General features: G+C 46.2%; 1 protein-coding gene across 2 annotated transcripts in view; it reads right to left on the reverse strand.

The window, feature by feature from the left end:
* Positions 1-15,215, reverse strand: part of TMEM245 (transmembrane protein 245) — a 201,473-nt gene that overhangs the window by 124,749 nt on the left and 61,509 nt on the right. For both annotated transcript variants that reach the window (XM_033930622.1, XM_033930623.1), the window contains one exon: positions 7,180-7,262. In XM_033930622.1, the coding sequence (XP_033786513.1) occupies positions 7,180-7,262 (83 nt within the window). The remainder of the gene's footprint in view (positions 1-7,179; positions 7,263-15,215) is intronic.

A 15,215-nucleotide genomic window follows, 5' to 3' on the forward strand; every position in this document is an offset into this window, starting at 1 on the left:
AAGCTGTGGATGGAGGAAAAAGGAAGAGTTGTTTTGCTCTTTCAGAACACCAGCAGTAAAAGGGGAGAAAACCTGAGGGACACCCAGAAATGGGGAAGCAGACTGAGGACCAGATAGTCACACCACAGGAGGGGGATGAGGACAAAACAGACGCACCACAGGAGGAGGATGAACGAAACGAGGCTCGGGGGCTGGCAGCCCATGAAGGGATCGGCAGGAGCACCAAACCACGAGGAAAACCAACAGAGAAGGTAAATAACAGGGACTTAAATTGCCTATACACTAATGCTAGGAGCCTAAGAATCAAAATGGGAGAGCTAGAAGTTATAGCCAGTAAGGAGGACCTAGACATAATTGGAGTCTCAGAAACATGGTGGTCCGAAGACAACAAATGGGATGTGGTCCTACCAGGGTACAATCTCTATAGGAGGGACAGAACACACAAGAAGGGTGGAGGAATAGCGCTATATATAAAGGACTCCATTCCTTCAACCAGGATGGAAACAACAGTAGGGGCGGACGGCTTGGAATCACTATGGGTTAAGCTGACAGGAGGAAATGGAGCAGACATAAAATTGGGACTGTATTATCGTCCACCAGGACAACCGGAAGCAAACGACCAGGACCTGGAGGCTGAATTGAGGCAGGTATGCAAAAGTGGAAGTGTGGTGGTGATGGGGGATTTCAACTACCCTGGAATAGACTGGAGCATTGGACACTCAAATTGCACGAGAGAAACAAAATTCCTGGAGGCGGTGAGGGACTGTTTCATGGAACAGCTGGTCAAGGAACCAACACGAGGAGATGCCACTCTTGACCTAATCCTCAACGGGCTAGGGGGACCCGCAAAGGAGGTGGTAGTACTAGCGCCACTAGGAAACAGCGATCACAACATGATCCAGTGCAAGCTAGAAATAGGAACATCAAAGGTGAAAAAAACCACAACGACAACACTCAATTTCAGAAAAGGGAATTACGAGGCCATGAGGAAAAAGGTGGGAAAGAAGCTCAGCAACAGCTCAGGGAAGATGGAGACCGTTGAGGAAGCCTGGGCCCTATTCAAGGGTACGGTGCACGAAGCACAAAACCTGTACGTCCCCAGGTTTAGGAAAGGGTGCAAAAAGAATCGAACCAAAAACCCGGCGTGGATAACAAATGCAGTGAAAAAGGCGATAAGTGACAAGAAAACATCATTCAGAAAATGGAAAAAGGACCAAACAAAGGACAACCAGAAGGAGCACAAAAGGCACCAAAAAAGACTGTCACCGAGTAGTTAGGAAAGCAAAAAGAGAATATGAGGAGAGACTGGCGGGGGAAGCAAGAAACTTCAAACCATTCTTCAGGTATGTGAAGGGGAAACAACCAGCCAGGGAGCAAGTGGGACCATTAGACGATGGAGACAAGAAGGGAGTGATAAAGGAGGAAAAAGAGATAGCTGACAGGTTAAACAAGTTCTTCTCGTCAGTCTTCACGAGAGAGGACACATCCAATATCCCAGAACCCGAGGAGATCACAAACAAGGACCATGATGAAAAACTGGTCCAACTAGAGGTAAGCAAAGAGGATGTCCTCAGACAGATAGACAGACTGAAGAGCGACAAATCACCAGGCCCGGACGGCATCCACCCAAGGGTACTAAAAGAACTGAGAAACGAAATAGCGGAAACACTTCGTCAAATATGTAACCTATCCTTAAAAACTGGGGAGACCCCAGAGGACTGGAAAATAGCAAACGTCACGCCCATCTTTAAGAAGGGATCAAGGGGTGATCCAGGAAACTACAGGCCAGTGAGCTTGACCTAAGTTCCGGGGAAGATGATTGAAGCACTGGTTAAGGACACAATCTGCGAACACATAGAAAACAATGGACAACTGAAGGCGAGCCAGCACGGCTTCTGCAAAGGAAGGTCGTGCCTCACAAACTTGCTGTACTTCTTTGAGGGAATAAACAGCCAGTTGGATAAAGGGGAATCCATAGACATCATTTACCTTAAACTAAACTAAACTAAACCTTAAGTTTATATACCGCGTCATCTCCACAGAAGTGGAGCTCGACACGGTTTACAGGAATTAAAAACAAAGAAAGGAGCTCCAATGGAAGTAAGGAGGACTTGGTAAATAGGAAGGAGAGGGGGGGAGGGAGGGGGAAGTTACATTTTGGAGAAAAGCCAGGTTTTCAGATGTTTTCTGAAGTGTTGTAGGGAGGTCGAACTCCGAAGATGGGCAGTGAAGCTGTTCCACAGTTCGGTGATCCTGAAGAGGAGGGACGTTCCAAGTTTTCCTGTGTGGGAAATGCCATTTAGCGAAGGGAAGGATAGTTTGAATTTCTGAGTGGATCTGGTGGAATGAGTACTCGAGAGCCAAGATAGAGGAAAGAGGGGAGGAAGGATGCCGTGAAGAGATTTGAAGGTAAGACAGACGCATTTGTAGCGAACCCTGAGGAAGACTGGGAGCCAGTGAAGCTTAGACAGAAGAGGGGAGACATGGTCGAATTTGCCTTTTGCGAAGATTAGTTTAGCTGCGGTGTTCTGAATCCGTTGAAGTCTGGTAAGACTCTTCTTTGTTAGGCTTAGGTAGATGGAGTTGCAGTAATCCAGTCTGTAAAGAATGATGGATTGGACAAGGACAGCGAAATGTTGCTGGTGGAAGCAGGATCTGACTTTCCTTAGCATATGAAGATTGAAAAAGCATATTTTTACTAGGGAGTTGATGTGTTCGTTAAAGGACAATGTAGAGTCAATGATGATGCCCAGAACTTTGCTAGAGTGCTCAAGCTGCAGAGTGGTGCCAGAGGGGAGTGGGATGAGGGAGGGTAGCTGATCCAATTTCGGGCCAAGCCAAAGAAGTTTTGTTTTGGTCTCATTTAGTTTCATTTGAACGGTGAGAGCCCAGGATTGGAGATTTGTTATGCAAGTTGAGATGTTGTCAGAGAGGTTGGTGAGGTTAGTGTCAGTTTCGAGAAGGACAAGGATGTCGTCGGCGTAGGTGTAAAGTGTCTCAGAGATAGGTGGAGGAGTTTTAGGGAGGACATATAAACATTGAAAAGAATAGGGGATAGAGGTGAACCCTGGGGTCTCCGTAGAGCGGTTTCCAAGGGGAGGATGAGGTACCATTCATGTTAACGAAGTAGGAGCGGGAACGTAAGAATTTTGAGAACCAATCTAGGACTGTGGAATTTATGCCAATTTCGGAGAGTTGGAGGATTAGTATGTCGTGGTGGACAATGTCGAAAGCTGCAGAGAGGTCGAATTGAAGAAGGACAGCGAACTTGTTGCAGGAGTGGAGTTGTTGGACCTTTGAAATCAAAGAGGCTAAGAGAGATTCAGTGCTGTAGTTGGGTCTGAATCCATGTTGGTAGGGTAGGAGAATGGAGAATCTCTCAAGATAGGATGAGAGTTGGGTGGCTATGATAGATTCCAGCATTTTGGTCAGGAGAGGAATGTTGGCTATTGGGCGATAGCTGGAAGGAGTGGAGGGGTCCAGATCAGCTTTTTTCAAGAGAGGGGATAAGGAGATGCGTCCCATTTCTGTTGAAAATAGGCCTGAGAGCAGAGCGGAGTTTAAGAGTTTGGTGAGAGATGAGATGGCCTGAGCTGGAATGTTCTCGTATAAGTAGGAGGGGAAAGGATCTAAGGTGCAGTTGCAACATTTTAACTTGAGGCAGAGTTTAGAGACTTGGGAGTCAGAAACGAGCTCAAAGGCGGTCCAGGATCTATTGGCTGGGATATGGTTGGCCTCGGTTAGATTAGGTGTGGAGGTAGTGAGCACCAGAGAGTTGTAGGCGGAGGTTGGGGGAAAGGAGCATCGTAAGGTAGTCACTTTCTCATTGAAGAATTTTGCAAGATCGTTAGCAGATGGAGAAGAAGGGAGTGAGGAGGAATCGTGTTTAGAGGATACGGAACGCCAAATATTGAACAAAGTGTTACTTTGGTTGTTGGAGCTGCAGATTTTGTTGCCGTAGTAGTTCTTCCTTGATTTTTTTAATTCGGTGTTGTAGAACTTAATGGAAGTCCTCCAGGACTGTCTATCAGTGGGGGATTTGGATTTTTTCCATTTTCGTTCTAGTGTTCGACATTTCTGCTTTAGTTGTCTGTGGAGGGGAAGGTACCAGGGGGCCTTGCGGGTGTAGGAGACCGTTTTAGTGGATAGTGGGGCAAGGGAGTGGTAGGTGGTCTCAGAGAGGGTGATCCAATTGTGCCAGTTGGATTCAGGGTTTGGAGGGTTGTGGATGGTGGGAATTAGGTTGAGGAATTTGGCCCAGAACAAATCTCTTGCAATTTTTTTCCGGAAGGTAATAGGATTGGGAGAATGAGGGGGGGGGGGGGGGTTCGAGGTGGGATATGAAGATGGGGAGGCAGAAAGCCCCTAGGAAGTGGTCAGACCAGGGGACGGGGTCCCAGCGAGTGTCATCGATCGAAGTTTTGTATTCGGAGAGGTCGATGAAGCTGATGATGATGTCTACCTTGACTTCCAAAAAGCCTTCGACAAGGTACCACACGAACGACTGCTTAAGAAGCTGTGGTGCCACGGGGTGCAGGGGGATGTCCACCGATGGATCAAACACTGGCTGGCAGGCAGGAAACAGAGAGTTGGAGTAAAGGGCCATTACTCAGACTGGCAATGGGTCACAAGCGGAGTTCCACAGGGGTCGGTGCTGGGACCGCTCCTGTTCAATATATTTATTAACGACCTGGAGACGGGGACGAAATGTGAGGTTATTAAATTTGCTGATGACACCAAACTCTGCAGCAGAGTTAGAACCACGGAAGACTGTGAAGACCTGCAAAGGGACCTAACGAGACTGGAAGAGTGGGCAAAAAAGTGGCAAATGAGTTTTAACATAGAGAAATGCAAGGTTATGCATGTAGGGAAAAAGAACCCGATGTTCAGCTACAAAATGGGGGGATCATTGCTAGGGGTGATCAACCTTGAAAGGGACCTGGGGGTGATGGTGGACACAACACTGAAAGCATCAGCACAGTGTGCAACAGCCTCAAAGAAAGCAAACAGAATGCTGGGTATCATTAAAAAGGGTATCACAACCAGGACGAAGGAAGTCATCATGCCGCTGTATCGTGCAATGGTGCGTCCACATCTGGAGTACTGTGTCCAGTACTGGTCGCCGTACCTCAAGAAGGACATAGCAGTACTTGAGGGGGTCCAGAGAAGAGTGACTAAACTGATAAAAGGTATGGAAAACTTCTCATACGCTGACAGGTTGAAAATGCTGGGGCTGTTCTCCCTAGAAAAGCGGAGACTTAGAGGAGACATGATAGAAACCTTCAAAATCCTGAGGGGCATAGAGAAGGTAGACAGGGACAGATTCTTCAGACTGTGGGGAACCACAAGTACAAGGGGTCACTCGGAGAAACTGAGAGGGGACAGGTTTAGAATACATGCTAGGAAGTTATTTTTTACCCAGAGGGTGGTTGACACATGGAACGCACTTCCGGAGGTTGTGATAGGCCAGAGCACATTACAGGGATTCAAGGAAGGTTTAGATAGGTTCCTAAAGGAGAAGGGGATTGAGGGGTACAGATAGAAGTAGAGGTAGGTTATAGAAATGGTCAGGAACCACTTCACAGGTCATAGACCTGATGGGCCGCCGCGGGAGCGGACCGCTGGGTGCGATGGACCTCTGGTCTGACCCAGTGGAGGCAACTTCTTATGTTCTTATGTTCATGCATAAAAGGCCTGCTGACAGAGTGATCTAAATTAAACCTGAACTCCCAGAGCGATCATGCGGACTAGTCCCAGCAAGGGAATCAGCCGGATCCAAAACAAAGGCATAATGCAATCGAGATCAGCCATAGCTGGATGAGAGGGCTCCTGAAAAGGGAGCTCTGCCACTGGTACAACTGGGCTAAAGAAAACCGACACGCCTGCTGGCTGTGTTCAATGAGCTGGGTCCGAAGAATACATTTTCCAGGAGTTGAAAAAAATTCCATTGAAAAGCCACACATACCATGAGCACTGAAGGGCCATGTTGAGGCAGTCACATCATACCAAAAGAATCTCTAGACTAGGAACGCAGGTGTTTAGCGCTAAACTCCAGAACAGCCTCTGGGCGAGATATTTCCCCGAAATCACAGACCCAAGCCGGCTCCCCACCCTGGGGGACCTGAAGGAGGCAAAGACCAAAGCTCCCGCCCCTCCCCCAGTGTACTGCGGCATGCAGTATATGGTCGCAGATCTGGCGCCAATCCAGCACAACCAAGGTACACATTCGACAGATTAGGGGCTTGGAAATCCATCCCAAATGATTTTCTATCAAATTGAGAGGTTTTGAGGCAGAAATAAAACTTTGAAAGAAAGACTGTTTAAAATTCAGAATGGCTACCACCAGCGAATTTGCACCAAAAACGGCAAAAATAAACAAAATCTAAAAATAAAAAATAGCGATTTAGGGTCAAGAGAGGTGGGGGACCTGAACCCTACCCTCAGAAACTATGAAAATGACTTTTAAATCATTTAACAAACCACCACTGAAGTTCCCATAGGAAATAATGGAGTGTTACGAAAATCATGGAAATGCCTTGCCTGTCAGCTTTTTCACACAGCAGCTGAATGGAGAAAAAGATTAGCTGCCTCAGAATAGCTCCAACTGGCCAGACTTGAAGCTCTTTGGACTGCCAGTCAGCCGGACACAGACCGTGACCTCTGCTCCCACAGATCCTCGCCACGCAATCGGGGGGTGGAAAATGCAGCCTGCACCCTGAAACCTGGGAAGTCCTGCCAGAAGCATACAACCTGCACTTAAAACCCATGTCCAGGTCAGCGGGCAAGTGGAATGGTCCCCGAGTCTAAGAAGGGTGGCACACGGCAGGCTGGCTCCACAGATCCACCAAAGTTTCTTTGGTGAAGCCTAGCTAACACCTTAGAGGCCTTGATAAAGCTTAAAAATAGTAACTGGGTACAACTGCAGCTTTCATAATAAAAAGAACAGTAAGGTATAGCTTTTTCTGTCTGGGACAAAAAAGAGATAATGGCAGATGGAGCCCCAAGAATAAATTAATTGGGACACACAGCAAGTCACATTTTATGCAAACAATTTTGAAAATGATAAGAGTTTGCTTTGTTTTATAAATTTTGCATTACCCTTTTTAAATTTTAATCACCCATTCACATTTCTTGGCATCATAGCCCCCAACTCTTTCATTATAACATTTGTACACTTACCTTGCCCACTCAGGATGCTTGGAGACAGTCTCATTTATTAAGCTGCTTGTAACTTCAATGATATGCATACTCTCCTGATGCACCTGTAGTATAGTTTTAAAAAAGTCAATTTCTGATTCACAGGAAACAAATATGGGAAAATCAAGTAGAATGTGGTTCATTGTGTTTTTTCCAAAACATGGGTGTGCATTGTCTGGAAGGGATATGGGGTGAAATGAATGGAACAGTATCTAAACATTCTGTTGGTATGGAAAAAAATAATTAAATGAAACCAAGTGGCATGTGTACATTATCTAACCTTTAGATGTTACTGTCCAGAGATTTCAAAGGATAAGTTTAATTAATGTGCCACTGCTCCACAACAGAATATATTTCAGTTGTTGGATGTTACCATGCTTAGTAATCATCAAGAATACTGTTGAGCCACTAATTTTCCACAGTAGAATTTACAAGAAAGAAAATGAAATATGCACCAGAATCACTGAGGGGAAGATTCTCAAATATTTGTGGTAAAATCCAAAGGGCCATTGTCACAGCTAGTACTGTAATGATTTCAAAAAGGTGCGCCATTCTTAAAAAGAGACACACATGCAAATGAGGTTCACGGAGAGTCGCTAAATTTCCATGTGACAATCACTGGTGATTGCAATCAGCACATGTGCAGAATAAATGCACAAATAAAACAAATAAAGAACTCAAATAGAAGATCGGCAAGAGGGATGTCCACTCCCTCCCACTGCCAACATCAAGCAACCCCCCCACACACACACACAAGCAAGAAAATGCCAACTCCCTCCTGCCGCTGCCGTCAACCCCCACTGACACACACCCGGCAGTGGGAGAGATGCCCACTCCCTCCTGCCGCTAAGCAAGCCCCCCTTACACCCACCCCAGCAGTGGAAGGGATGCCCATTCCCTCCCCTGGCCACCGTCATACCCCCAAAGACTCACCCCGCTCCTCCTTACATTGTTTACCAAGGACAGACGGAGGGATGCTTCCTACTTTCGTCCAGCAGGCCTGCCTCTTCAAAATGATGGGCCTTCCCCTCCTAGTACATCCTGGGATGTGTTGGGGAGGGGCCTAAGGCTCTGATTGGCCCAGATGCTTAATGCCCCTCCTATGGGAGAAGCCTTAAGCAATCTGGGCCAATCAGAGCCTTAAGCCCACCCTGGCACATTCCAGGATGCACCGGGGAGAGGAAGGCCTGCCATTTTGAAAAGGAGGGCCTACTTGCTGGAGGTATCTCCCTGGCCAGCCATCGTAAACAAGGTAAGTGGGGGCAGGGGAGGAACAACAGCAGAGGGAGATAATGGGCATCCCTCCCGCAGCTAGAGGGGGCACCGGAAAGGTGGGGGTTTGCTTGGTGGTGGGAGGGTTGTGAGCATCTCTTCCACTAATGGGGGGGGGTTGCCTAATGGTAACGGCAGGACTGAGCAACCCTCCCACTGTCAAGGGATGTTGAGGGGGGGATTGCTTAACGGCAGCAGCGGACATCCCTCCCGCTGCCAGAGGGGGGTTGCTTGATGGCGGCAAAATTTTCGGACAGGTCTGAGCTGTCAAGCTTTACTTTCCTGTCAATGCCTGAGCCAATCAGCACTCAGGCACTGACCAGAAAATAAGGCTAGAACAACTCAAACCTTCCGGAAAATTTTGCTCACAAATGTAGGACAATGAGGTTAGGAAGTCACTTGGCGATAATAGAGAATTGCCTGGAGTCTTTGTTTAAATATTAATGACCTCGTTGTAATACATTTGATGGCAGAGTCGTTGACTGCTAGGAAGCTCAGAAAAGACCATGGTAAGCCATTTTGATAATCCGCTGCTAAAATACATGAACGTTAAACCGGCTGGATCCTGTTTTGCGACCACGTTAAAGTCTGGAGAATCTTCTCCTGAGAGCCAGGGAGATTCTCTGTGCCTGTGAATATGCTTGACAATCAGGATAGGATTTTTATTTTGGAAAGTGTGTGTTTTTTAAACAAAACATTTGTTACTATGAAAAAAAAAATTCAATTTATGCCTAATCTCGACAGAGAATATTGTTCCAGAAGTCTTATGGGTCATCCAGATGCTCTGAAAAAACTCAAACAGACAGCACTTTTGTGGGTAAGCTCCTCTCAAGTTATATGATAGCTGAATTTCTGAGAATACCCTGAGTAGTATTCACATTATATTTAGGGGGAGGTTGGTTTTGTATATTTTGAATAGTTGCAGTACTCCACTTCCTTCGTTATTTTTGATTAAGTGTACACATGTCAGAAAAGTGAAAAGCACTATTTTGAAAAGGTATTTAAGTGTCATAGTGCATAAATACAAGGGGATGTTTACATGGGTCAAGTAAGGGGCATTGGCAGAGCTACCACTTACAAGCATTAACTTAAAAAATCAGTGCTTGTTATGCATACCCTTGCAGCATTTATACCATACCATATTGTTTAACTGCAGACAGCAGCAGACGGTGTTCATTCGTGCTGCAGTCAGCAGTACATGTTAGTTCACCACGGAGCGGTTTACTAAAGCATGCATTGAAAAGTTTGTGGAAATTTCACGAATTGATTTACAAGAAGACTCCTGAGGCAGGCCCTTATGGGCCGAAACACGATTGTGTCAAGTCCATCATAATAAAAGAGACTGAACACTAGTGCTGCCCGATTCACCGATTCACTTCAGGTGAATCGATTCGAATCGATTCAAAACACACACCAAAAAAATCAGCTTACCAATTTGGCTGACCCTCTCCCCTCGCCCCCTAAAGCAGGAGCGCCAGCGCTGCTCTTGCTGGATGGCCGCTGCCGCACCTGCCTTAGAGGATGAGGGGGGAGGGTCAGTCGGTAAGTGCTGCTGTTGGCTTACCGCCCTGGCATCCGGTTTCCCCCCCGGCGTCCGTTTCCACCCCCTGGAGTTCAGCTTCCCGTCCTAGCCTCCCCGCACCGTTTACCTTAAAGAAGCAGCCTGCAGACAAGATAGCAATGCTAGCGATCTTTGCACTGCTTCAGAACTGTTTCCTCCGCCGCGATCCTGCCTCTGACGTCAGAAGTGGGCGGGACTGCGGCAGAGGAAACAGCTCAGAAGCAGTGCAAAGATCGTTAGCATTGCGATCTTGTCTGCAGGCTGCTTCTTTAAGGTAAACAGTGCAGGGAGGCCAGGGGGGAAGCCGTACACCAATGGGAGGCCAGGGGGAAAACGCAGGCTTTCCGGGGGGGGGGGGGGTGAGCAGTCCTTCGGGGTGGGGGGTGGGACAGGCCTTCCGGGGGGACAGGCAAGCAGGCCTTTGGGGGGATGCAGGCCTTCAAAGGGGGGGGGACAGGCAGGCCTTCAATGGTGGACGACAAGCCTTCAAGGGAGAAACAGGCCTTCAGGTGGGACAGGCAGGCCTTTAGGGGTGGGGTGCAGGCCTTCAAGGGGAGGTGCAGGCCTTCAGGGGGGACAGACCTTCAGGGGAGGGGAGCCCTGGTGTAGAAGTACACGGAGGGAGGGAAGGGGAGGTTCAAAGTGATGTGCATATGCCAGACTTTGGGGGGGGGAAAGAAATAATGGGTCTGAAAATAGATGAGAGGGGGAGAGATGATGGACAATGAGATGGAGGGAGCGAAGGAACAGAAACGGAGAGAAGTTGGACACAAGGGATAGTGTGGAGGGGGGATAGAGATACTGGATAAGAAGGTAGTTGGGAAAAGAAAGGGAGAGATGGTGGACCCTGGGGTGGTGGGGAAGAAGAGAAAGATGCTGGATGAAAGGGTAGTTAAAAAAAGGTGGATCTGTGGAGGGAGACGAAAAAAAAAATAAAGATGTCAGACCTCCTGGGGAGGGAAGGGAAACAGAAGGGGAGGACAGAGATGGCAGATGGATAGTTAGCATGCAGAAAGAAGAAAGAAAGAGACCCTGGCAAGCAAGTTATCAGAAGACAACCAGAGCCTTGGACCAACAAGATTTGTATAATGACCAGACAACAAAAGGTAGAAAAACTAATTTTATTTTCTGTTTTGTGATTACAATATGTCAGATTTAAAATGTGTATCCTACCAGAGCTGGTGTTAAACCGCAAACATGAGCAAGGATTTAACAGAGAGAGGAAAAGTCTTTTTTGTTTGTTTATTTTGTTTACACCACAGCGCCAGTGTGGTTAGGAGAAGGAAAAGGGGGTAAAGAGGCTATAAAATAAACCCACCAGGATGTTTGGAAAAAAAAACCAACAACTCCCAATTGGGCAGGAAAATTGAATCAAAATTTTTTTTCCTGAATCGGGCAGCACTACTGAACACCAATAGGTCACCTTTGTTATTGTGTTTGCTGTTCACTGGTATGAAGGCAGTTTCTCCTGTTTGTTTCCAAGAAACCCTTTATTTGTGCTCCTTGAACATACACAGCTTTGAGATATATGTTTCCAGCAATTGCTCAGGTCCAAATCTTCTTGGCTTCTTGGCAGAGAGTCCGAGAACCCGTCCCTCCTTGCTTGTTATGTAATACATTGTGACTTGATTGTCAGTGTGGACTAGTAGGACATGATTGGATATATTGTGCTGAAAAATCTTCAGAGCACTGCGAATCACTCTGAGTTCCAAGAAGTGAGCACCCCAAGCATACATGGACAAATCCATGGTCAGGACCTTCTGATTTGGAGGTGTTTGAAAACAGCAACCCTTTGGAGAGATTTGTGGAATTCATTCCTCACTGAAGAGATTGACGAAGCGATGATGTGATTGTAATGCTCTGTGAGAACGGATCAAAAGCATGAGACCATTGAGACACCAGAGACCACTGAGCTGTTCTGAGATGAAGTCTCACAAAGGGGGTAATATGGACTGTAGATGCCATATGGTCTAATAGTCTCATTTGTCTGGCTGAGATGGACGGAAAATAGTATACTTGATTGCAAAGTTGAATCATGTTGTCCTGTCTTTGTCGAGGTAGGAATGTCCTGAGCTGAATGGTATCGAGCAGGGCTCCAATGAACTGTAGAGTTTGAGAAGGTTGAAGCTGAGATTTTGAAAGTTGACTTCGAACCCTAACTGTTGAAGAAAGAGGATTGTGGACTGTATTGCTGAGAGCACCTCCTGAGGAGAGGTGTCTTATGAGCCAGTCGTCAAGATAAGGAAAAATTTGAAGTCCGTGATCCCTTAAAGCTGCTGCCACTACTACAAGGCATTTGGTGAACACTCTTGGAGAAGAGGCAAAGCCGAAGGGCAGAACTTTGTATTGAAAGTGTTGGTTGGCAAGTAAAAATCTCAGGAACTTTATGTAAGTAGGATGAATTGGCACATGAGTATAAGCTTCTTTTAGATCTTGAGAGCACAGCCAATCATTTTGATCCAATAATGGGTACAGAGTTCCTAGGGATAACATTCAAAACTTTTCTCTGACTAGGAACTTGTTTAGGTCTCGGAGGTCAAGAATTGGACATAGACTCCCGTCTTCTTCTTCAGGGTGAGAAAATATCTGGCTTAGAACCCCTGAATTTTCTGAGAGGAGGGAACTACCTCTATGCCATTTAGTTGAAGCAGAGCCTCTATTTCCTGAAGAAGAATGGATGTCTGCTGCGGATTAAGAGGACTCTCTCTTGGAGGATGATCTGGAGGAATGGTGAGAAAATGAAGAGAGTAACCCACATTGATGACTTTGAGAACCCACAAGTCGGTTGTTATCAGAGTCCAACGTTGATGGTAGATTTGTAGATGACCTCCTATTGGAAGAGGGAGAGGCTGAGATAGGGGAACAGCAGCTATACTCTCAAGAAGTGTGCCAAAAATACTGAGTAGGCTTTTGAGGAGCTGCCGTCTGAGCTTTCCAAGACCACTGCTGCTTCTGTTTCTTTTGTGGTGGCGGTCTAGAAACAGCAAGTTTAGTAGTATATTGCCTTTGATAGGAATAAGAAAGCTTGGCTGTCTGTCTTGAAATCGAAGGCTTTGTCTTTGTTCTGACCAAGGAATTCCAACTCGTATCATGCAGTGATAATTTTTGTGTAGCTGCCTTGATGGAATCACCAAAAAGCTGATCTCCTAAGCATGGAATATTGCCTAATCAGTTCTGAAGATTGATATCCAAATTAGAAACTCTTTGCCAAACTAGACATCTCATGACCGATGTGCTTAAAAAAAAAAAAGGTAGGGTTAAATGGCCATTTTTCTCAATGGAGGAGGGTAAATAGTGGTGTGCCGCAGGGAGATCTATACTGGGACCAGTGCAATTTAACTTATTTATAAATGATCTGAAAATTGGAAGGATGATTGAGGTAATTAAATTTGCAGAGGATACTAAACTGTTCAAACTTGTTAAAATGCATGACTGTGAAAAACTGCAGCAAGATCTTAGGAAATTAGAAGACTGCATCCAAATGGCAGATGAAATTTAATGTAGACAAATGCAAAGTGATGCACATTGGTTAGAATAATCCAAATCAGTTACTGGATGCTAGGGTCCACCTTGGAGTCAGCGCTCAAGATCTAGGTGTCCAAGTGCCGATTTATGCCATTTTTTTGGATGTTTTAAGCACAAATTCTCAAAACTTTATTTCAGTCGCTAAACTGGTTTCCAACGATTTAGCCTACATGCATTTTAGCGGTGGATTATCATAACGGCTTATCTTTAGCGAGCTTTCTAGAAGTCTCCGACACTGCCATGAGAATGAGATCTTCAACATTAAAATGAGCATTTTCTAAGAGTGGTGTCAGCTTTTGGTGACAAAAATCAGTGACTGGTCAAGGGGTGCCGGTACAGTGACAACACTGTTTTAAACCCGGCAGAGGGAGAGATGCCCATTCTTTCTTGCAGCCACACAACATTCCCTCCACCACAGCAGGAGACATGCCCACTCTCTCAAGCTGCCACACAACACCCCACCCCCATGCAGCGGGAAAGATGCCCACTCTCTCCCACTGCCAAGCAAACCCACCCCAGCAGTGGGAGAGATGCCCATTCTCTCCTGCTTCCATACAACACCCCTCGCCTCTAACCCCTCTCCCCCGTACCTTGAATTAGATGCCTACCGAAGGGATGCCTACTCCCTCCGGCCAGCTGGCCCGCCTCTTCAAAGTGTGCCTTCCCCTCCCCAGTGCATCCTGGGATGCACCAGGGAGGGGCCTGAGGCTCTGATTGGCCTTAAATAACCTTGAATTAGATGGCTGACCAGAGGGATGGCCATCTCCTGAGGCTGCGGCTTTGATTGGCCCAGATTAAGGACCCTCCTATGGCCTTAAACAACCTTGAATTAGATGGCTTGGGGGGGCCTTAAACAACCTGGGCCAATCAGAGCCTCAGGCTCCTCCCTGGTGCATCCCAAGATGCACCGGGGAGGGGAAGGCCCATTTTGAAAAGGCGGGCTAGCTGGCCAGAAGGAGTAGTCATCCCTCTGGTAAGCCATCTAATTCAAGGTTCGGGGAAGAGGGGTCGGAGGTAGGGGGTGTGTCATGGGGCAGCGGGATAGAATGGGTATCTTTTCCACTGCTGCGGGGTAAAGAGGATTTACTATACTAGCCTGTCTAAACAATGCCCCCATGATAGCCAATTTAATATTATTTTATTCATAATCTTTTAATGACATAATCTTACATCACAGGCTCATAAATATGATTGCATTTGCACAATGGGAATCCATCTCTACAACAGTCATCTTGCTGAAGGGAGAAATTCCAATATGCCATATGAACTCCATCACTTATATACATTTATCCCTACCCTCACATGATTGGCTGAAATATTCCTCCCACCATATAAGGCATTTCATACATGGTAGGGGAGTGGCTTTCATTCACAGAGGCATTCTTGGCTTTTTAGATAACAGGCTTAAAGAACAGTTTTACAGAATTATATTTTTATATATTTATTTGTTTACAGCAATTTCTAAATATGCATAAAAGATTATAATATACTTAAATAAACTCTCTTACCCAATATCCTTAAAAGTTTGAATCAAAGAACAGTTCTGTGACTATCTCTGTAGAACTGACAGTCTGGAGAACTGGCAAGTTTCACAGACACACAAAAGAAAGCCTAAAAGCCCAGAAGCCCCCCTTAATGAGAATTGCTAATGTGCAGATCA

Source organism: Geotrypetes seraphini, chromosome 2, assembly GCF_902459505.1.
Source record: "Geotrypetes seraphini chromosome 2, aGeoSer1.1, whole genome shotgun sequence".
Taxonomy (NCBI): domain Eukaryota; kingdom Metazoa; phylum Chordata; class Amphibia; order Gymnophiona; family Dermophiidae; genus Geotrypetes; species Geotrypetes seraphini.